Source organism: Panthera pardus, unplaced genomic scaffold (genome assembly GCF_024362965.1).
Source record: "Panthera pardus isolate Hobbes unplaced genomic scaffold, ASM2436296v1 HiC_scaffold_15, whole genome shotgun sequence".
In the NCBI taxonomy this organism is placed as follows: domain Eukaryota; kingdom Metazoa; phylum Chordata; class Mammalia; order Carnivora; family Felidae; genus Panthera; species Panthera pardus.
In genome coordinates, this window is record NW_026526710.1 from 80,850,996 (window position 1) to 80,875,847 (window position 24,852).

The window sequence follows — 24,852 nt, forward strand, 5'->3', positions numbered from 1 at the left end:
GAAGGTAGCTAGCACCTGTTCTCAGATGCATAAACCAACTGAAGAATGTAACATAAAATATGTGATATACAAATATAGCAAGTAAGCACAAAATGAGAAACTCAAAAGTTATGTTCACCTTAATAATCAGTTCTTTTCTGTCATCCAATTTGAGTTCAATAGGTTTCTTCACGATAAATAAATTAGTAACTCTGGAGAGAAGTCTGGCATCTATTGAAGGGCGCTTTACATGAGCCCCGTCTTCCCTTGTAAGATGGCACGCTAAAAGCTTTAATGCTAGTGAACGGACCCTAAAGAAACAAAGTGTTCCAATCAACGTTTTGTAATATACAATGCTTATAAATTTTAAAAGCCTACAATCACAAAGCATTATTGTATATCAACACAATAATTAGTCATGCTTATACTGACATTACTAACAATGGTACTTTTCTATTAAAACTTTTGGTGTACAACCACAATTATTTTTTCAATTTTATATTTATAAATAAACATCAGAAGTAAGGAATCAATAAAGTTACAGTTACAAATGAAGAGACAGACTCACTGAGACTGTCAACTTCACAGTCCATTATCAACACCATAGTCAATTACAGTACATTAACCTGCAAATTACAACCCTAACTCCTGATTCCAAGTCCAGTGATCTAGCTCAAAATCAAAAATTATCACAGACTTATGAACAGAGTACAAACTTTAGGTCAAACCTCCAGGAAAGTAATCACATTAATAACTAAAATGTGATGTCTTAACAATATATGAAAACGTTCTTATATTACGGGTTAAACAGATTCTTCTCAAATAAGGAAACGCAGGGGTGCCTGGGTGGCTCAGTCGGTTAAGCGATCAATTCTTGACCTCAGCTCAGGTCACGATCTCATGGTTTGGGTTGTGAGACTGAGCCCCATGTGAAGCTCTGTGCTAGGAGAGTGGAGCCCACTTGAGATTCTCTCTCACCCTCTCTCCCTCTCTCTGCCCCTTCCCTCTCTGTCAAAATAAATAAACTTAAAAAAAAAAATAAGAAAATGTAAATATTTGTGATTCCCATCAAAATTCTGTTTTATCTGGAATGGATTAGAATTAAGGTCATTTCAGTGGCCAGGTGGGAGATTTCAAGAAAAGACTAGATATCGCATGCCATTAGACAACAAAATGGAAAAACAAAACACCATCAAGTAGACAAAGGACACTGAGTTGAGAGACAGTGAGACAACCAGGTATCTATCACTACTCTGACAGGTTCCTGAACTATATAAAAACTGGGCAAATTGTAAGCGAGTAATCCAAGTTCCAAGTTCTGGGTTTTAAGTATAGCTTATAAAACAAGAGTTAAGACCTGCGTATTCGGGGAGACCTCCCTCCTGCGGCCAACGCTGGGTCACCTTGCTGTGTGTGGTCCCGTCACCCTGAAGTTCCTATATCGTAACATTCATCTTGCATCATTACAACTAATAATAAAGTGTAACTGGCAAATGCTCTCCCCCCAGTTGCACATCCAATTCTGTACGGGCAGTGCCACGCTCACACCGTGCGCGGTCACGTTCCCACGACCTGCCACAGCTCTTAGGCACACAGGTGACATCAATAAGTACTTGCCAAATCTAACAGAAAGCAGAAACTTACAGTAATATTATTAATAGATACCATCTCCAGAGTACTAATATCTACTCCAAGATGGCGTGGGAAGTCAGGCAAACCTTCGCCCTTTACCATGTGCTGTTGGAACAGCTAGCTACCTACACGAAGCTCTTCCTTTGCTTTGCTGCCTTCGCCCCAGGCCAACGCCACCTGTATTAAACTCTGGGGCTGTCAGTTTAGGGACAGGCACAACTCCCAGTGAGAAGGCTGGAGTGGAATGTGGAAAGCATATACGTATGCATCTCCTCTAGTACGAAATTTAGCGTCTTTTTAGGTTTTGCATGTGGCGCCAGAGTCCAGTTATTCCATCTATTTCCTTCAACAAATAGGTTTTGAGCGGATTTATGTCCAAAGTACTCTAGGAAGTTCCGAGGACATAAAGATCAGCTGGTGGACAGGGTTCCGGCCTACGTGGAGCTTAGGGGCTGGTGGGACAGGGTAGAACTGACCGGATGAGAACAAGTATGTAATTCAAAGTGTTTTGAGTTCCAAGTGAGAGAACTGCCTTACTGGGAGAGCGGTCTGGGCTGGCGGTGGGCTCCGGGGAGGGGATTTCTACGTGCTCGGAATGTCCTGCCCGATCAAGTCAGTCTTTGTTGACCCGGGGCCTCCGGGCCTCCGAAGGTGCACGGGAAACAAACTTCCGTTGTGTGAAATCACCAAATCTGGGGGTGTGGCGTACTGCAGGAGCCCCTTAAAAAGGCACCCCCAGCCCTGTGGAGGCCGGCCCCTGCGGAGCACAGCTCAACTCGCCCTCTGCCTGCATCACTTAACTCTACCGAACTTGATGTCTGGGCTGTAAGGTGCTACCGTCTCTTCTCTTGATTTCCCTCCCTGCGTTCTCTGGGCCTGTTAGACGATATCCGCCTACTTCCGGCGTTCTCGGTCTGATCATCTGCCTACAAATAAGCTCCTGCATTATCGGGACGCGAGGTTTGAGTGAAGCAAAATCATCCACCGTCAAAAGGACATCTGGCCCTCCCGGCCTGTCAACCGGCTCTGTAAGCCTTGACCTCTTCTCAGTGAGGGAAAACCTAACCCCTGTTACCTAAACAGCACCAGAAACATCCACGGGGCACTGGCAGAGAGGGCGAGACGACAGTGCATTTTTCTTCTTCTCGTTTGGTTTCAACGGCACGTAACACTACTGGTGGGGAAAAGAACACTTTTCCAGCTTCCCAAAGACCAGGACAAACGCCTGCTCACTCTGGTGTTCGGTCAAGCGGGCCGCTACCCTTTGACCGAGGCCTGCTTTTCACAGCGCCCGCCCGCGGAGCCAAGCCGGGTGCCGGTTCCTGAGGAGGCACCGCGCGCGCGTCCCCGCGGCTCAGCGGCGGCCCACAGCCCCAGCAACGGCACGTGGCGGCGCCGGCACCCGGAGCGGTCCCACAGCGAGGCCGGCCGCCTCTGCGGACGCTCCGGGAACGCAGCCTCCCTTCCCTTTAGCTTCCCCTTCGTTGGTTCTCCCCTGCGTCAGAAGGACGCAACACCGAGGGCCCCACGCCGTCCCCGTCCCCGCTCTCGGCGCAGGCGCAGCCCGGGAGCGCGCGGCTGTACTCACGGCGGCTTCTTCACGAGCAGCAGCCGCAGCAGGGCCCTCAGGTGCGCGGTGCCGGGGAGGGCCCCCTCGTCCGCCTCGGGGCTCGCTCTGCTCAGGAGGAGGACGCACTTTCCCAGAGGCTCTTCCGTGTCCGCGTAGCCCTAACGGATTTCGGAGAAGGGGAAGTGACCGTTTGCTGGACACATGCCGCTCGACTTTTTAACTTGGAAAGAAGAACTGCGGAGGCCCGTCGAGCAGCCCCCGGACTTCCTTCAGTTCGGCCGAGGACTCACTTGGCAGCATGACGTGAGAAGCTTACATAAAGCTGCGCTTAAAAATAACACTGCGGAACTTCAGGAGAATGGGCCGACTCCCCCGACGCCCGCCATTCCTCTGTTTTCCAAGGCCCTGACTGTGGCACCTCCCGCGGAGGAGGCAGACTCGAAGGGCCCCCTCTCCGCAAGGGCTGTTCCCAGAATGGCGCTGCCCAGCCACTTTCTCACCCACAGACAGCGGGGTGGCGGGGGGGGGGGGGGGGGGAAACCCCGGGGTGGGGGACCCCAATCCCCTCGCTCCTCCCCCTCCATCACCCAGCACGAGTGCCGGAAAAGCCTGTTCCCCAGAACCTGTTAATCGAAGTTCCCGTACGTACAGGGATGGAAGTCACCAGGCAAGTCTCGTTACACACCACGTGCTTCCAAAGCCCCGCGAGCCTCCACGGAAGGCCGCGTTCCGGGCTTCGGTTGGTGCCACACGCCTGCTCCTCGCTTCTCACCCCCCGCCCCGGCCGGGTACGTGAAGTGCACGTGCGCAAAGGAGCTACAACCGCGCCCTGCTCGCCGCCCCCCGCCCAATCTCCCTCGCCACGTGACAGCTCTGCTGTGTGCACGTGCTTCCGTCAGTCACGCTCGACGCCAGACAAACGGGACGGGAAGTGGGGAACCGCTCCGAGTACCTGCAGCACGGGAATGACAGGACACAGAGACTCAATGAACTTGCTCCAGGTCGCCGCTGTCATCATCAGTCGTCCCTGCAGCAGATACATCAGAATGGCCTTGGCAGCGGCGTTCACCTGCCCGACGAGACGACACGATCAAAGAACCCGACGAAGTGAGGTCTCCCGCTAAGTCACCGTATGTGCCCGTAACTCTGTGTAAAATCTGGGAAGGCGCTCCAATTAACGTCCCTTCCTTCAAATTTCACATTCCGCTGCTTCACCTTACATTCTGGTCTCAACCCGTCTTCCTCCCTAACGATAAGGATTTCCTTGTGGTTTTGTGTTTTTTGTTTTTGTTTTTGTTTTACATTTAAGGTATATTTTTCTTCCATTCAATGCAATGTTCCCTCATAATACAACCTGCTTGCCATAACTGCTGTACAGTTCGTAGCCTACATGAAAAACATAAACAGCTTCATCTGAATTCTTTGAGAACAAGTATGTCCTATATTTTGATTCTCACATTTTCCTTAACATTTCTTTTTATGTAAATAACACCGCAACTAAACCCATACATCAAAAGCAAGTTTCTTTTCAGCTTCTCATCACACTATCTACTTATATTACAATATTATCTTCATTTAACTGAGTATAATTATATTTGTCTTTTGCATTTACTCTTAACATGGCCATACCTCATTTTTGGGTTCCTGAATGCCAAATGCAGAGATTTCATACAGAACTTTCGGGTGAAGTAGAAAATGAATTCCATTACAAAGTGAAGACACAGGTTTAGTGACATTATGGACACCTAAACATTCCTGTAAAATAGTTTTAAAAAAATTCAGTGACACTAATTCTCCAAAGGACTCCTCTTTCTTCTGTTGACACTTTTTCACTTCATTGAAACTTTTCTTTTACCTAATAGAGGATGAAAAAAAAGTTCTCTTGCCTGAGCTTTTGAGTCTACATGATACGCGTGTTATGTTACTCTCTGCCAACAAGCAGTTTTCATAATGATAAACATAAAAAAATAACATAACAAACTTATCCCAGGGTGTTTATATTTTGCTTACTGAGGTTTGAGGAAGAAAAACAAAATTCAAATGAAAACAGACTTGAAGTTTTGGGAGAAAGGGAGGACAATATATATGCAGGATATTTATCATCAATATATTGATAATACATCACTGAATACAAGTACTGACTGCGTACTGTCTCTCAGACTCATTATCACAAATTCTTTTCTCAATCGGAGCTAGAGAACACTATTTTCTTAGGGACTGCCTAAGATGGCAGAGGGGAAAAAAGCTCCCTGAAATATTAACAGAATTTAAATACAATATAAAAAGGTAAACATAAAATCCACAGTGACTCTCAGAAATGAAATTTTCTTTGCTCTGCAAAATTCTACTTCCTAACCACTACCAATAATTCAGAGGTCAAAAAGTTATACATACACATACGTACATATACACACACGTATTTATACATATTTTTTCTCTTTAAATTTTAACTTCATGCCAGACAGCAACTGTATATTCTGAGCTTTTGAAAGAGCATAGCCTTGGCTTATGGTTTAAGAAAAGCTCTGTCACTTACTTCCTCAAAACACTTAAACTCTCTGACCTTCAGTTTCTTAATGGGAATAAGACGCGATCCTTAATGAAACACCCTTCTTCTCTCATCACTAAATACATATCAACTTACCTACACTGGTCTTTATGCCAAACAAAAAAGCACTAGAATCCCATCCAAGACCAATCCTGCCTGTAACCTGCATCCTAGCTGTCCTCCTAACACCTGTTCCTGTACCTGTGTTCCTGCACAGTTCCTGCACCTGTGTCTTCTCCAGCACCTTTACTTCCTCTTCTTCCAGGGTTAGTCCTGTGACTCTGTCACATGCTCTAAGGGTCCCCGGATCTAATATGCCCCTGCTGCTACCAGTCCATCTTCCAGCTCTCCATCGCAACACAGCACAAGTCCTAGGCCTCTATGTGCTCACTCCCAGGTTGTCCTCCACCCACACCAGCAGGACCTCAGGCCCCATCACCCCACAGAAGCCGCCTGTCAACTTCGTGACACTGAACCCAATGCGTTCATCCCTGTTGTCATTTGACTCCGCCCAGGATACCATACTCCCCTCTCCTCTCAGACACTTCTGTATTTCTGTTGCTGGCTCCTGCTGTGCCCACCTTCCATCTGGTTAGACCCTAGATGGCCTCTCCCCAGTCTCTCACCAGATGACCCAACTTGGCCTTGTGGCTTTCAGCACCATCTCTGTGCTGATGACTCGAAATTTTACAGCTAGTCTGGGCTCCACACTCCAGAGACAGTTTGGTGCAAAGCTTAAGAATAGAGTTTAGGAGTCAGACTGTCCGGGTTCAAAGTCCAGTTTTACTACTTCTAGACCTTGGACAAGTTCATAGCATCTCTGTTTTTTCAAGAGAGAATACATACCTTATAGTGTTATGAAGATTAAAGTAGGGAATACATTTATAAAAGTACCTGATATACAGAATAAATGTTAATTGTTATCATTATTATTGCCACCATCATATAACTGGCATTATTATTATTATATTCAACCATCTACTTAGCATCTCCACTTACATGTAAAAAGGCATCTCAAATTTAACACATTCAAAATAATTCTATCCAACCCACAATCCAATGCTGGGGACAATATGATCAATCCAATTACTAAATCCCAAACCCCAGAACTCCTCCTTGATGCTTTCTATACCCTACTCCCATTACCAGTAGACCAACCAGCTCTACATCCGTTATGTATCCTGAATTCATTTTCTTCCCAGCATCTCCACCACATCATCGTATCTCACTGGGGCCACTACAGTGGAATTGGCCTTTTGGCTTCCGCTCTTGACCCCTGACAATTGATTCTCCACACAATAGGAAGAGTGATCTTTTTAAAAAAGGTAATCAGATCAAATCAATTTCCTGCATAAAATCATTCATAGCTTCTCACTGTATTTAGAATAAAATTCAAAGCTTTATAATGGTTGGCAAGGCATTTCAAGGAATTATTTAAAATCCATTTCAAATATCTGAACATCAAAGCCAATTCCACTATTCTAAATTTCTGAGTGTAAGAACTATCCCACGCATATGGAGCTCAGCTTCTTGACCTCCTCATCTCAATAACATTACCTGCCCGATATCTCAGAACACTTCAACTTACCTTTCGCTGTTTTCCTTCTAAAATCACAAATACAGGTTTCTACCTTGCTTAACACTTTGTAACATACTATTTCCCGTGACCTCCAGTGTATAATCCTAACTACTTCCTTCCCTCTGGCCTTTACTTCCTCTGATTCCATGGGCTATCACTTCAGCTACTCAGCTTACTTTCACCAAAGGCCTTCCCTCCCATCCTCAAGGAAAAACCACAATGCTCCATGGATCCAGATGTTCACATTCTCCAAAACCACAAACAGCTAGCCAAAGATAACTATGCAAAGATTTGTTTCACTAACAAGATTATTAAGACAATCAACTGGGCTCTCATTGCAACCCCCAAATCCTTCTATTTGATTATATCAAACTTCTACTCATATCAGTCATTTCAAACACATTGCAAATACCACTTACTCTCAATCTCAAAGAGAATATACAATTCAACTTGCTGCTCCACCTAAGCCCACCTAAGTTCAGTTAGCTATCAATATTCTAGATCCCAATGCCTTCAACTTTCAAAGGCACTAGCTTCTCCTAATTAGCCACTTGTCACCCTCTACCTTTCCCTCTCAACTGGTTCTTTTGATGAGTATTTCAACATATTAAATGAAGATATAACTTCCTAACAAGCCCCTCCAGGCTATGGTATCAACTCTGTCAAATCCATGGAAACAAGGCAGAAGTAATTATAAAACCACTGTCTACAGAATATAAGATTCCCCAAGTATAAACTACCTGCCAAAGATAACCTTAAAATCAAAAATCACATCACCGGTTGGCTGAAAACAACAACATAAGAGATTCAATAGCCATAATAAATGAAAGCATTCTATGTAATAGAATGATCTAAATAAGATTATAAAATTAGTATGTTTAAAATTTTCAAAGAAACAAAAGAAGAAAATGAAAGACTATTATGAAAAGAATGAGTTAAAAAAAGAAGCAAAGAGGGGCGCCTAGGTGGTTCAGTTAGTTGAGCCTCCAACTTCAGCTCAGGTCATGATCTCACAGTTCCTGAGTTCAAGCCCCCCATGAGACTCTGTGCTATCAGTGTAAAGGCTGCTTTGGGTCCTCTGTCTCCCTCCTTCTCTCCCCCTCACCTGCTTGTACTGTATCTCTCAAAAATAAATAAACATTAAAAAAATATTTTTAAAAAAGTATAGTAATGAAAAATGGAATAAGCAAAATCTAAAACTTGATGAATAAATTAAAAGCAACAATGATGAGTTAAAGATGGATGTTATTTATAAAAAAGAAAAACAAGGGCACTTGCTTGGTGGCTCACTCAGTTAAGCATCCAAACCTTGGACTCTTGATTTTGGCTTGTGTTATGATCTCTCGGTTCATAGGATCAAGCCCTGTGTCCGGCTTCACACACTGAGCATGGAGCCTGCCTAGGATTTCCTCTTCCTCTCTCTCTGCCCCTCGCCCACACGCACATGCATGCTCTCTCTCTCTCAAAATAAATAAACTTTAAAAAATACATATATATTTTAAAAAAGAAAAAACAGAAAAATAACAACTGTTGGGGACCGTGCAGAGAAACTGGAAGCATTATGCACTACTGGTAGGGATGTAAAATGGTGCAGCCACAATGGAAAACAGCATGGCAGGTCCTCAAAAAATTAAAAATAGAACTACCATATGATCCAGTAATTCTGCTTCTGGATATACACTCAAAAGAAATAAAAGCAGGGACTCAAACAGATATCTGTATGCCCATGTTCAAAGAAGCACTGTTCACAATAGCCAAAAGAGGGAAACAACCCAAATCTTCTTGAACAGAGGGTGGCACGTCAACAAATGTGGTATTTACATGCAAGAGTATTATACAGCCTTTAAAAAGGAATGAAATTCTGATATATGCTGTAACATAAATGAACCTTGAAGACATCATGCTAAGTTCAAAAAAAAAAAAAAAAACCAGACACAAAAAGGCAAACACTGATTCCACTTATATGAGGTACCTAGTGCAGGCTCATTCAGACAGAAAGCAGAATGTTGGCTACCAGGGGCCGGGGGGAGGGAGAGTGGGGAGTTATTGTTTAATGGGTACAGACTTTCAATTTGGGAAGTTAAGTTTTGGAGATGGGTAATGATGACAGTTGCACAACAATGTGAATGTACTTGATGACACTTAACTGTACACTTATAAATGATTAAATGGTAAATTTTGTGTCATGTATATTTTACTACAAATTTTAAAAAGCAAATTAGACATGGGTGAGGAAAGAATTAGCATCCTGAATGACTGCACTGAGGAATCCCAGTCAACCAAATCAAAACAAGACACAGAAAATGGGAAAGAGGACTTAAAAGACACAAAGAGTAAAATGAGGTCTACCTAGATCTAATGAGAGTTCTACTTGGAGAGAACAGTAAGGATAAGGAAACAGCAGTGATTAAGAATTATCCAGAAATGAAGGTAGATATGAGTCTTTTGGCTAAAGAGTGATAAACAAGATAAATAAAAAATGTACACAAAGACACACTGTAATGAAACTGTAGAACACCGGAGACAAGGAAAAGATCTTAAAAACAAGTAAACAACAAAAAAAGAAAATTATAATTTAACTGATAGCAGACTTCTCAACAATGATAGAAGCCAAACAAAGCACTATTGGCAAAGTGCTACGGAAAAACAGCAATAGACCTAAATAGTTCTCTATCCACCTAAACTATCACTCAGGAATAAGGTAAAATCAAGGCATTTTCAAACACATGTACTAACAGTTACAGACCTTCAATGAAAATACTGAAAAAAATATTTCAGTAAAAAGTAGACTGAACCTAAATATGTATCAATAAAAAGTGTTTTCAATCTAAAGAGCAGTTAAGAAGAATGAATTGGTAAGATGTGAGTCCTACCACTAAATGAAAGCCATAAGGCAGCAAAAACATATGTACACTATGAAATTATATATTTTTTTAAGCAGAAAAAACAGTTGCATACACTATTTATAAAGACATACATACATAGTACAAATATATATATGGACAAACACCAATTATGTAAGAGTGGTTGTCTTGGTGGATGAAAGAAGAGGAAAAAGGAAAGAAGCTTCAGTTATAACTAATATTTTTATTTCTCTGAATAAAAGAGGGTTAGAAGCAAAACTGGCAAAATGTAAACATTTGTTTTATCCAGTTAGTATTTACAAGAATGATGAATATAAGAGTACATTTTCAAGAGTACACAGTAACATGTATCTTTCAGTACTGATCTATGTACAACGTTCTTTGCAATATTGAAATAGTTAATATTTTATGTACTACTCTATGCTGAAATATTTTATAACTTAAAAATGAAAGTATTTTCTTCAAAAGAAAAATAGTACTATAGCTAACACTAAAACATTTAAGCCAAATAACCTAAATTTTTTCCTAAGCATAGAAATCACTTTTGAACACATGACAGAAATCATTTTCTTACAATACTCCCATCATTAACACAACATAAATGTCTTTTTAATTAATTTATTTACTGTTTAATTTACATCCAAGTTAGGTAGCATATAGTGCAACGAGTTCAGGAGTAAATTCCTTAATGCCCCTTACCCATTTAGCCCATCCTCCCTCCCACAACCTCTCCAGCAACCCTCTGTTTCTTTTCTATATTTAAGAATCTCTTATGTTTTGTCCCACTTTGTTTTCATATTATTTTTGCTTCCCTTTCCTTATGTACATCTGTTTAGTATCTTAAATTCCTCATATGAGTGAAGTCATATGATACTTATCTTTCTCTAATTTTGCTTAGCATAATACCCTCCAGTTCCATCCACATAGTTGCAAATGGCAAGATTTCATTCTTTTTGATTGACAATACTCCATTGTACATATATACCACATCTTCTTTATCCATTCATCCATTGATGGACATTTGGGCTCTTTCCATACTTTGGCTATTGTCAACAGTGCTGCTATAAACATTGGGGTGCATGTGCCCTTTCAAACAGCACACCTGTATCCCTTGTGTAACTACCTAGTAGTGCAATTGCTGGGTCGTAGGGTAGTTCTATTTTTAATATTTTGAAGAACCTCTACTGTTTTCCAGAGAGGTTGCACCAGTTTGCATTCGCACCAGCAGTGCAAAAGAGATCCTTTTTCTCTGCATCCTCACCAATATCTGTTGTTGCCTGAGTGGTTAATTTCAGCCATTCTGATGGCTGTAGGATGGTATCTAATGGTGGTTTTGATTCATATTTCCCTGATGATGAGTGATGTTGAGCATCTTTTCATATGTCTATTAGCCATCTGGATTTCTTCTTTGGAAAAGTGTCTATATATGCTTTTGCCCATTTCTTCACTGGATTGTTTTTTGGGTGTTGAGTTTAATAAGTTCTTTATAGATTTTGGATACTAACCCTTTATCTGATATATCATTTGCAAATTCCATTCCATTGGTTGCCTTCTAGTTTTGCTGATTGTTTCCTTCGCTGTGCTTTTAAACTTGACAAGGTCCCAATATTTCATTTTTGCTTTTATTTCCCTTGCCTCCAGAGACACGTTAAGAAGTTGCTGCGGCCAAGGTCAAAGGGGTCAAAGTAGCTTGTTTTCTCCAACAGGATTTTGTTGGTTTCCTTACATTTAAGTCTTTCATCCATTTTGACTTTATTTTTGTGTATGGTATCAGAAAGTGGTCCAAGTTCATTCTGCATGTCGCTGTCCAGTTTTCCCGACACCATTTGCTGAGGAGACCATCTTTTTTCCATTGGATATTCTTTCCTGCTTTGTCAAAGATTAGTTGGTCATACATTTGTGGGTCCATTTCTGGGTTCTCTATTCTGTTCCATTGATCTGTTTTTGTGCCATTATCATACCGTCTTGATGATTACATCTTTGAAGTCTGGAATTGTGATGCCTACAGCTTTGGTTTTCTTTTTCAGGAATGCTTTGGCTATTTGGGGTCTCTTCTGGTTCCAGACAAATTTTAGGATTGTTTGTTCTAGCTCTGTGAAGAATGCTGGTGTTATTTTAATAGGGATTGCACTGAATATGTAGATTGCTTTGGGTAGTATCGACATTTTAACAATATTTGTTCTTCCAATCCAGGAGCATGGAATATTTTTCCACTTTTGTGTGTGTGTCTTCTTCAATTTCTTTCATAAGCTTTCTAGAGTTTCAGTATATAGATTTTTCACCTCTTTGGCTTGGTTTATTCCTAGGTATTTTATGGGTTTTGGTACAATTATAAATGGGATCAATTCCTTGATTTCTCTTTGTGCTGCTTCATTATTGGTGTATAGAAATGCAACCAATTTCTATGCATTGATTTTATATCCTGCGACTTTGCTGAATTCATGTTATCAGTTCTAGCAGTTTTTTAGTGAAGTCTTTGGGTTTTCCACACAGAGTATCAGGTCATCTGCAGAGCTAAAGTTGGACTTTCTCCTTGCCAATATGGATGCCTTTTATTTCTTTGTGTTATCTGATTGCTGAAGCTAGGGCTTCCAGCCCTATTCACCACCACTTGAATAACAGTGGTGAGAGGGAACATCTTTGTCATGTTCCCGACCTTAAGGGGAAAGCTCTCGGTTTTTCTTCATTGAGGATGATATTAGTGGTAGGTCTTTTGTAAATGGCCTTTATGATTTTGAGGTACAATCTTTCTGTCCCTACTTTCTTGAGGGTTTTTATCAAGAAAGGATGCTGTATTTTATCACATGCTTTTTCTACACAGAGTTATTTAGTTTTTTAATTCATTTTTGACAGAGAAGAGAGAGAAAAAGAGAGTGGGGGAGGGGCAGAGAGAGAGGGAGAAAGATTGAGAATCCCAAGAACGCTCCACACTGTCAGTGTGGAGTACGGTGTGGGGCTCAAAGTCAAAAACTGTAAGATCATGACTGGAGCCAAAATCAAGAGTTGGAGGATTAAGCGGCTGAGCCACCCAGGCGTCCCTAATTTTAGAGTTTTGGCTTTTTTTTAATGTTTATTTATTTTTCAGAGAGACACAGAGTGCAAACAGAGGAGGAGCAGAGACAGAGGGAGACACAGAATCTGAAGCTGCCTCCAGGCTCTGAGCTGTCAGCACAGAGCCCGGCGCTGGGCTCAAACTCACAAATTGCGAGACCACGATCTGAGCCGAAGCCGGATGTTTAACCAACTGAGCCATCCAGGCACCTCCCTAATTTTAGATTTTTAGTAAGAGAACCCAATGGCGCCCAGCTGGCTCAGCAGATAGAGCATGCGACTCTTGATATCAGGGTTATAAGTTCAAGCCTCACAGTGGGCATGGAGCCTACTTTAAAAGAAAAATAAAATGCTATTTAAAAAAGGGAAAGAAAGAAAGAAAGAAAGAAAGAAAGAAAGAAAGAAAGAAAGAAAGAAAGAAAGAAAGAAAACCCACTATTTGCTCTCCCCACCAAAAACAAAACAAAACAAAACCCAAAAAACCCACCTTAATAATTTCCAAACAGCAGTTGTAAGTTTCAACTTTCACTTGCAGTAATGGGTGAGATAACATTCGAAGAAACACCTTCTGACTTTCTCCTTGAAGTAATGGACTGGCCTGTGCAGATTTCCAGCTGGTAAAAAGGTAAAACATCCAAGACATCTAAGGTAAGCGAGTTACTAAAGAGATTGAGAAGAATATTGGAAAGGGTTTCTTCCTACTCCAGTTCCTCCAAGTGGGATCTTATTTAACTAACCCAATATTAATATCTATCCAAGCACTTGTTTCAAGGCAGAAAATATTCTCTTAAAAAGTACCCAAGGGGTGCCTGGGTGGCTCAATTGGTTAAGCGTCCGACTTCAGCTCAGGTTGTGATCTCACGGTTCGTGAGTTCAAGCCCCACATCAGGCCCTGTGCTGACACCTCAGAGTCTGCTTCAGATGGTGTCTCCCTCTCTCTACTCCTCCTCTGCTCATGTTCTATCTTTCTCTCTCTCAAAAATAAATATCAAAAAATATTTTTTTTAAAGTACCCATACAAGTCTTTAAAAACCCATATTTGGAATGTAAACTGATACAGCCATTATGGAAAACAGTACAGTGTTTCCTCAAAATTAAAAATAGAACTACTATATGATCCATCAATCCCACTTCTCATTATGAATCCAAAGGAAATGAAATCAGTATCGCAAAGAAATATCTGTTCTCCCATGCTCATCCTAGTATTACTCATAACAGCCAATACAGTCGACCTCTGAACAACACAAGGGTTAGGGGCACCAACCTCTATGCAGTTAAAAATCCATGTATAACTTCTGACTCCCCAAAAACTTAACTACTAATAGCTTACTGTTGACCAGAAACCTTCCCAATAATTTTAACAGCCAATAATACATATTTTGTACGTTATATGCATTATACATTGTACTCTTATAATAAAGTAAGCTAGAGGAAAAAAGTTTGAACAATCATAAGGGAAAAGACATTTACAGTAGTATACACATATTTATTGAAAAAAATCTGGGGCGCCTGGGTGGCTCAGTCGGTTGAGCGTCCGACTTCGGCTCAGGTCATGATCTCACAGCTTGTGAGTCCGAGCCCCACGTCGGGCTCTGTGCTCACAGCTCGGAGCCTGGAGTCTGCTTCAGATTCTGTGTCTCCCTCTCTCTCTGCCCCTTCCTCACTCATGCTCTGTCTCTCTCTCTCTCTCTCTCTCAAGAATAAATAAAACATTTAAAAAAAAAAGAAAAAAAAATCTGCATTACCCTCGCAGTTCAAACCTGTATCGTTCAAGGGTAACCATATATGGAAACAACTCAAGTGTCCATTAATGGATACACAAGTAAAGAAAATGTGGTGTATATATACAATGGAACATTATTCAACCTTAAAAAAAAAAAAAAGGAAATCCTATCATTTGTGACAACACAGATGAAGCAGGAGTCCATTAGGCTAAGTAACTTAAGCCAGGTACAGAAAAGACAAATACACGGCATAATCTCATTTACATGTGTAATCTAAAGAAGTCAAACTCATAGAAGCAGAGAGTAGAATGGTGGTGACCAGGGACTGAGGAATAGGAGAAATAGGGAGATGTTGTTCAAAAGGTACAAAGTTTCAGTTATTCAGAATGAATACATTCTGGAGATCTAATGTACTCTATGAGGACTAGAGTTAATAATACTGTATTGTATCCTTGATACTTGTTAAGAAAACAGATCTTAAATGTTCTTACCACACACACACACACACACACACACATACACACACAAACATAGTGACTATGTGAGGTAATAAATAAATAAATAAATCCCATACTTAATCAATATTTATCATCATGGAATTTACTCCTTCCAAAAGCAATGAAGACCCTAAATTCTAAATAGGAATCTGCTCCAATGTCTTCAAAATAAACAGTGCATGACGCATTCTAAAAATCCATATAGGAAAACAGTAGGAAGCAATGAAACTTACATTTAAAAACCCTCATTTTAAGTTATTAATCAAAACTTTAGAGACAAATAAACAAATATGCTTGAATACTTGGTTTGGATGGACACCAAAACAAATGTATAAAAATCCAGGGATAATTCATTTTGATTATAGGCATGGTATTTTTAAAGTTTACCCTATAAAATAGTTAACTGCCCTAATGCAGCTATACATATACAGTTCAGAGGTCAAACATACGTAAAAACAATTTTAATTAAAAAACAGTAAAAATTAAGGCCAGTTCTGTTTTCATTGTTCCTAAGTGCACACATACACAATATATCCTATAATAATATAATCATATCAAGAAAGCGAGTATTACATCTTTGAACACATGCAGATGATTTCCTTTATTAGGGGGAAATGCTGATGATAGGAAAAGCTTCGCAAGGCTTGGTCTGCCAGCTCCACTAATTCTAAGAGATTCTTCTCTCCCTAAAAAAAACAGCAGAAGGGAACAGTAAATGTCAAGTTCATGTACAGTAGAATTCTCAACAGCTAACTAAGCAACTTCAAGAAATTAGATCATTCAAAGACCCTGAGACTGTTCACATTTACTTAAGTCCACTTTCCTAACAAGCAAACTAAAAATGTCAGCTTAGGGGGGAAAATTCCTAGCTAAATGCCACAAGAGACTATTTTTCACTTCCAAGTAGGCTTAAAGTTACAATCGAGTGGCCACGTTCTTTGACAGTTTGTAGCCCTATCTCCCTACTAACTGTAGACTCAAAGCAGGACTTGTGTATTTTATGATCCACTTCCCCTTCTACATGTTGACCGCTTCTACAAACATAAAGGACAACCAACACATCATGATTAACTGACCATGCAGAATATCACGGAAATAATTTGACAATCTGAACTTCTATCACGGAAGAAACAAGAAGCCAGCAGCAGTGAGATATGGCAAAACAAAAGGAAAAAATAACAGGTAAATAAAGGAAAATTAGAACTAAGAGGCTGAGATAACTTCCACTGTAGGAAACAAAAGGAATAAAAAATTTATTTTCTAATTTTTTAGATCTTCAGGACCCACTTTGGTACTTCCAAACAGTAAACAACTATTATAGTCAGTGTCTATTTTAAGACTCATAAACCCCTTTACTGACAACATACTAAATATCCTAAAAGTATCTCTAAAAGGGATAAATAACAATACATAATCTTTGCCATAACACTGCACCTAAAGTCATTCTACCTTACAATCTACCTCGTTATTGTATTTAATAAAAAATCAGGCTCTTTGTGTATGTAATAAGTCTATGAAATATTAAAGGAAAAATATGCCTACAGAAAGCACTAAAATGGCCCTTATAGTTGTTTATGTCAATTGTCACTGTTCACACACAGTAAGTCACTTCAAAAAGGAACTCTCTATTCAATATTAAGACATTGATAATAATTACTGCCTTTTCAAAAACCAATGGGTCTCATCAATACACACCAATCATTATTCTAAAGTCTTTATTTTACCTTTACACAAATCATATACTTACCTTGATCTGAAAAATGAACGCTCAATAATAATGTATCTCACCTCCAATATTCAATTGTTATGTGTCCATCAGTTTGAAAGTATAGGTTATGTTTTCTAAATATTTTATCAAAAGAATATTTAATTAAAAGACATTAACAGAACTTTTTACCTCCTTCCCAACATCAGACAGGAAGTTACAGGTACATTCGATTGAATAAACAGCCTCCGCAGTTCGTTTATAAATACTGTAGTTTTCAGAATTCAGCTGTTCCAAATATGCCACAACAGCTTCGTGAATATTTGGATATTCCAAAGAAATAGGCATGTCCAAAGAAACTAAAAATAATGCTGCTGACAAAGGCTCTGGTAAAAAGTGGCTTGCCTTAATGAATAAAAAAACAAAAGTTAAAAATCGTTTTAGAAAAATATGGTAGACTATGATTTTAATATAGCTAGCTCAACTTTTTATTTATATCATTGTCTATCACAAAGTCTATGCTTCTCCAAAGAAAATTCTATTCCTTAACACACCATTCACTTCTATGTCTTGTTCAATGTAATTTTTCTCTGCTCAAAACAACTCAAGTCCAAATTTCAACTCTTTCCAAAAGCCTGGCACACAGGATAGTTCCTCCTTCCCCAAACCAACAACCAGAGTCACTCTCCCCACCCCCCAGGCCGTGAACCTTGTTTATATCTCTGCTACTAAACTGAAGGCAGGAGGCTTTCTGATCTAAGTATTTCATGCTGTGCACATAAATCTGCAGAATAATGCAATAAAGTCCTGAAAACAAGAGCACTTCTCCACTGAAGCTGAACACATAACCCAGGGCTTATTAACTACATATTGAATTGAATAACACTAAATCAAACACAACTATAGATTGATTTGAACAGAAATTGATTTTTTGTTTAGTTCATATTTCAGAGGGGAAAGGAGAAATTCAACAATAATTACATAGTTCTAAAACACTCAGAGAGGAGTGACCCTTAATTAGTATAAAATTAACATGCCCAAATGAAATATTATACATTTTGTAACCTTAAAACAATTGATTTAAAATTGAAAGAACTGTTTCTTTGGGTTCTGTTTTTTAATGATTCTAGTTTGGTGATAGGATTCTATGAATGAAGGAAACAAAAAGGATTCAAAATTCAATGTTTGGAGAAAATCTTTTGGCATAGCCTATTACTTTGGCTGAAATGCTGTCTTTATTAAAGGGCAGGCTTGGTCACCATTTATTTCATGCATATCCTATTTTAAGAATAATTATTAACTGCCTGAAAATCTAACATTAAGGGCTAAATCAGCTAAATGATGCTTCTAAAATCAAATAAAGTTGCCAAATAAATGTCAGAAACTATAGGAATCAAATTTTTAGTTCTATGTAATCATGAAATAAAGCCCTAACTATTAAGACAGAAGCTATTAGAAAATCAAGAGAAATTTCATGATTCTGTGAAGAACTCTCTTAGGGGGGAAAAAGAGAGGCAAACTAGATTATCTGCTCACCTATGGTTTGCTCACTCAGCAAATACTTGCTGGGCCCCTACTATGTTCCCCTACAGTATGCCAGGAGTCATTCCAGACCCTGGAGGCACAGCAGGAAACAAACAGAACCTCCACCCTCACGAAGGGAACATTCCAGTGGAGAAGGCAGAGTAAATCGATATATTTCATAAGATAGCAGGTGTGGCCAGCAAGTGCTAAGGCAGAAAACAACAACAACAACAAGAGATGGGAAAGATGGAGAGGAACAGCCACCTGGGGGGGAAGTGCTACACTCTAGAGCAGCAGGGAAGGCCTCTCTGATAGGGTGGATTTGAATCTCTGGCAGAAAAGCACCCATAGAAGAGTGAACTCCAAGTACAAAGGCCCAGAGACAAGGAGGCCAGTGCAGTTACCACTGAGGGATGGGGTTGAGGGCACTGGTGAACACATCAGGCAGGGCTCTGGGTCATCTTAAGACTTGCCCCTGGGGAAGCACTGGGAAATTTCAAGCAAGTATCAAGAGCAGCCTACAGGAACAGACGGAAAAGGGCAAGGGTGGAAATGAGAGACAGATGAGGAAGCTGTTACAACAACCTAGGCAGGAAAGGTGCCTCGAACTCAGGTGACAACGGTGCGAACAGCAAGAAGGGTTCAGACTCCAGACAGATGTCAAGGAAGAAATGAGAAATTTTGTGGAGGGACTGGATCCAGGTGTACGTAAAAGACAGGAATCAAGGATGACTCTAAGTGTTCTGCCTGATCAACAACCAACCAGAAGAACGAAGGTGCTATCCACCCAGAGAGGCAAGACCGTAGAAAGACCAGAGAAGTGAAGAATTAGGGTTGAGACACGTGATGTTGGAAACATCGATCATCGCCCAAGTGAAGATGTCAAAAAGGATGTTGAATCTACGAGTTTGCGCTTCAGGTGACACATGTGGTCTGGAACTATGAGTCGAGGAGGTGTCGGCAAACAGATGCTGTTTAAAGACCACAAATGGGTGAGTCCTGGGTTTCTATTCCTTTCAAAGGTTAGAGAGAAAGAAGAATTAGCAAAGGAGACTGGGAGTTGGGCACTGCGCCAAGATATTAAAGCCTCACGGATCTAACTCCAAAGGTGCTGCGTTCTAGTTTAAAAAGAGCTTTCTCTGACTCTAGTCACAAAAGTAAGAACAGCTGATGTGAGAATTCAGCGCCAAGCAGATGTCTAGCAGATCTCACTCACGTAATAAATATTAATTTCCTTTCTTTCTTTTCACCCCAACACTAAGAAATTCTGACATCTTCACTCTCCATACCTACACATGAAACTTCATCTCAGCAACTCAAAGCACCAGGCTCCAGTCTCAGGTTGAATCCTGGCATGGTCCAGCGGACTGATCACAGTCAACAGTCTGAAGACCGCCATCCTACATTTATCAGCATTATTCACCTGTCAGTCAGAACTAAAAGTGAAGCCACTTCAGGGCAAATCCATCACCACTGTTAGATAAAAAGAATCAACAGTACTATCTCGAAGGCTGGAGTCGGGTGGGGCGGGGGGATAGGAGGGATATAACATTGCTTTCTGTGAACCTTCCCACTCAGAGCAGGCACGGCCTCATCCAAGGGCTTGTGAGAACTGCAGAACTAATGGATCAGAATATGCAAGATGTCATTAACGAGATCTCTAGGTGATCTGTTTGCACATTACACTTTAAGAAGTGCTGCTCTGAATCTATGAGCTTTAGCAAATTATTAGGGATATATATATCTCAGTGAAAAAATCAAAGGCTTATGGTATAAATTCTTCTGCATCCCCAGGCTGCTGGCTTAGAAAGAGCCAGAGTTTCCTACGATGCTCTGGATGCTGCTTTGAGCACAGGGCCAGTATTTTTAGCTCTTAACTTTTACCAAATTGATTTATCCAAACAGATCATTTTTCATAAGATTACCAATTCATTGTTTTAACCTGCTGATAGGTATTTTTCAAAATCTTTTCAAACCAATTATTATCCATTTCAAAAAGGCCTTCAAGGTCATCTTGCCCAAATTTCAAATCCCAGAAATCTCTACAAAGATTCACATTATCATTTTCCAACTTCCAATTTACATATTTGGCAGGTGGTAACTCAAATATTTAAAAACCACTTTCCAGGTTGAAAGTTTCAGAATCCAACCTCCATTTCAATTATTGGTGAGCCAGCAACAGGCAGAGGGCAGCATAATCATGAACCGAAAGAAATTTAACAGCAATGGAATAGGATTTTTGTCTGCATCTCATTTTAAAGTTCTTACTTTATTAATGAAAGCAATTATAACCATCTATAAACGAATACCTTAATCACAATCTCCTCCATGGCCTGATTTACTATTCTAATGAAATGCCAATTTATGTATTTAAGAAAGGTACCAAATTGACAGATAGTGACTTGCCTTCAAAAACAAAAACTAATAAAAAAAGAACTAACTTCAAAAACTAACACATACACAGAGGCTTTATATTATTCTAAAACTGAAGTAACTCAAAATAAAACATTTTTGATTTCTACTTTAATTGATTCCTATCCAAATAAGTACAGAGATGAAAAAAAAAGTCTATAGTCAAAAAGCAATAAATAAAATCATATGGTATAATTGATGTTTTACATCAATACTTTACATCAATACTATAGATAAATTGATCATTTGTAATACTTAGTAACAAGTTAATGTAGCACTACTAACTTTTCAGCTATATATTATTACATAAAGTGAGACATCCATATCTTAAATGCAATTCTAGTCTTACATGACTGGAATTCTTCAATTCATAATGCTTAGACATTGGCAAATTTCTTCCAAACAGAAAATTTCTTTAGAAACATAATGACTAATGAATAAAAGGTAGAAATTAAAATTAATAGAGTGATGCTCTTTTTCCTAAAGCAAAATACTAAATTTAAAATTTAATGTTTTGTTCTTATTTTTCCAGATGACTTGGTAATATATTGCATATGTAAGTATTATGAAAAATATGGGAGTTTAGATACTACGCAGAATTCTAGAAAACAAAAGGGCAAATGTCTATAACAAAGGCACAGGAAATAGTTCTTCAGTTGCAGTAATTTCTCCTATACCTTCACTAAAACATGCCACACCTTTCTTTTTGCAGTAAGTACACTATAAAATATGTGTGCATGAATAATTTGAGATGTTTTACAACGAACATTCCAATTCAGAGATATAACCTCTATTTAAAAATACAGTCATGGGGCGCCTGGGTGGCTCAGTCGGTTAAGCGTCTGACTTTGGCTCAGGTTATGATCTAAGGGTTTGTGAGTTTGAGCCCGGCATTGGGTTCTGTGCTGACAGATTCTTTGTCTCCCTCTCTCTCTGCCCCTCCCCTACTCTCTTTCTCTCTCTCTCAAAACAAATAAACTTTAAAAAACCGGTCATGAAATGATTTAAAAGAAATATGTACACCTGCTAAAATCATCTTTAACATACAGTTATATAACAAACAACTGCTACAAGCAACAAAAGTGATGAATCTCAAAAAAAAAGTCTTGAGCAAGTACATACCTTATAATTCCATTCACGTAATGTTGAAAAACAGACAAACTGATTGATAGTGACAGAAGTCAGAAAGAAAGTTCCGCTTGGAGAAAGGAATGAGAGGTAACTGATGGGAAGGGACTTCTGAAATGCTGGTAACATTGTATTTCATGTTCTGGGGTGGTGGTCACTTTTTAAACACTTTAATACAGTGCATTGTAAAAACGCACTGAACGGCGTACTTTTCTAAACATGTTACACCACAATTTTAAGAAGTTACCTAAAAAGGAATTTTTTTTAGAAGTAATTTTTTTTCTATCAAATGACTTGTCAAAACTGTTCAAACATGTTAGTCTTTCTCAATTACTACCTTTCTAATATCATTAGAAATCATGAAATGATCACAGGAAATTTACGACTGAACACTTACTTGTAACATTCAATAAACCACAAGGAACATTACCACCCTCACCTTTTCAACAGGGAGAAGCGTCTGCAGGACTCGGACCGCGAACAGAGAAGTGCTCACAAAGGCCATCCGGTGATGCACCAGCACCGCCTCCGGCTGGTCTGAACTGGCACCACTTTTATGGTAGCACATGGCATCTCCCAGGGACGCCAGCACCATGAGCAGCTTCTCTTTCTGCAGACATTTAAACACGAGATGGGAGAACAACCAATTTCAGGAGCCAGTATGGAAAATTTCATGGAGAATAATTTACAATAGTATGACAAATAACAAAACAAACCCAAACAAAAACTTCTTCCTCCCTATAAGAATAATCAATACCTGCTGAAATAATTTAAAATACTACCAGTGCATAATAGGCACACCTAAAGTTTTCTAAACTAACAATATTTACATATTTAATATGAATTGTAATAACGAATAAAAATAAATAAAAAAGTTTAATCAAGCATAAATTCCTCCTAGTTTCTAATACTTAATTGTTACAAGTTCAAAATCAGCATGTAAATCTCTCACAAAGTATTTATTAGGCCTACTGTATACTTAACACAGTGGTAGGTATAGTGGGGGGGAAATGCATTACTACAAGAGACATCCCTGCCCTCAAACTGATCCTAAAATTACTAAAGAAATGTGACAGGGAAAGTCATATAATTACAAAACAATTAAACAGCAAATCCTATGAGTTCTCTCTTCACGTAAAAAAGGCTGTTTCAAGGCAAATGTTCTGCCATCAGAAACTTCTAGGTAAGTTACTACTTACCTAGAAGTTATATCCTGTAAATTGAAAGACATACATAAACTACAAAGAGAAAGCTAACTTGCAAATCAATAATGATAGAGACCAAATCTTCTCTACATCTTCTATGTGTTGACATTCCCCCATAAACTAGCTGGTAAAAGGACAACATCACTAAGACAGAACAAAAGAGCACTGGAGATCTCACTCTCACCTTTCCACTGAGGATATATGAAAACAAAAACAGGAAATACTCTGTAAACTAAGGATAAAAATGTATGCCATTAATTTTTTCATTCAAGGATGAATATACTGGAAGCAAACTAAAAGGTATGAGGCCTAAAAAAATTTATATAAAAGATCAAAGCTACAGTGAGATCCTGCTTCACCTCCATTAGGATGGCTATTAACATGAGTGGAGCTGGAGTGTGTTACGCAAAGGTAAGTCAGTCAGTCAGAGAAAAGCAAACACCATGTGATTTCACTCACGTGTGGAATTTAAGAAACAAAACAAATGAACACAGGGGAAGGAAAAAAAAAAGAGAGAGAGAGAGGGAAGCAAACCATAAGAGACTCTTCACAATAGAGAACAAACTGAGGGTTGCTGAAGGGGGGATGGGCTAAATGGGAAGGCACTTGTTGGGTGAGGACTGGGTGTTACATGTAAGTGATGAATCATTAAATTCTACTCCTGAAACCAGTATTACACTATATTTTAACTATCTAAAATTTAAATACAAACTTGAAACAAAACAAAAAAAAAAAGACAAATATTAAGTGTTGGTGATGCAGAGAAACTGGAACCTCTGTGACTTGCTGGTAAGGATGTAAAATGGCGCCATTACTATGGAAACAATATGGCAGTTCCTCAAAAATTAAACACAGAATCACTATATGATCCTGCAATTTCATTTCTGGGTAACAGACCTACGAGAATCGAAAGCAGGGACTCAAACACATACTTATACATTAACGTTCACAGAAACATTGTTCACAACAGCCAAAAGTTGGAAAAGTGTCAATCAACATATGAACAGATAAACAAAATGCGGTATGCTGTCTGTACAGTGAAATGTCATTCAGCCTTAAAAAGGAATGAAATTCTGGCACATGACACATGAATGAGCCTTGAAAAACATCATGCTAAGTAAAATAAGCCAGATACAGAAAGACTAATATTGAATGATTCATTACACTTATGCGAGGTGTCTACAACAGTCAAGTTCATAAAGAAAAACGCAGGATAGAAGTTACTGGGGCCCGGGGAAAGGGGGAAAAGGAGTTATTGTTTAGTGGGTACAGAGTTTCCGTTTGAGATAACAGAAAACTTTTGGCGATAGAAAATGGTAATGATTGTACAACAATGTAAATGTATGTAATGCCACTGAATTATACACTCAAAAAGGATTAAAATGGGGGTGGCTGGGTGGCTCAGTAGGGTAAGGGTCCAGTTCTTGATTTCAG

The 24,852-nt window shown here is 39.5% G+C and overlaps 1 protein-coding gene across 3 annotated transcripts in view; it reads right to left on the minus strand.

The window, feature by feature from the left end:
* Positions 1–24,852, minus strand: part of RTTN (rotatin) — a 161,117-nt gene that overhangs the window by 110,795 nt on the left and 25,470 nt on the right. For 2 of the 3 annotated variants that reach the window (XM_019432561.2, XM_019432560.2), the window contains exons 11-18: positions 22,653–22,823; positions 17,342–17,554; positions 16,018–16,130; positions 13,711–13,837; positions 4,811–4,936; positions 4,134–4,250; positions 3,200–3,339; positions 119–290 (exon numbers count right to left, since the gene is read on the minus strand). In XM_019432561.2, coding sequence (XP_019288106.2) covers positions 119–290; positions 3,200–3,339; positions 4,134–4,250; positions 4,811–4,936; positions 13,711–13,837; positions 16,018–16,130; positions 17,342–17,554; positions 22,653–22,823 — 1,179 coding nt within the window. Of the gene's footprint in view, positions 1–118; positions 291–2,844; positions 2,943–3,199; positions 3,340–4,133; positions 4,251–4,810; positions 4,937–13,710; positions 13,838–16,017; positions 16,131–17,341; positions 17,555–22,652; positions 22,824–24,852 lie in introns of those variants that run through there. The other variant, XM_019432563.2, reaches the window with a different exon arrangement.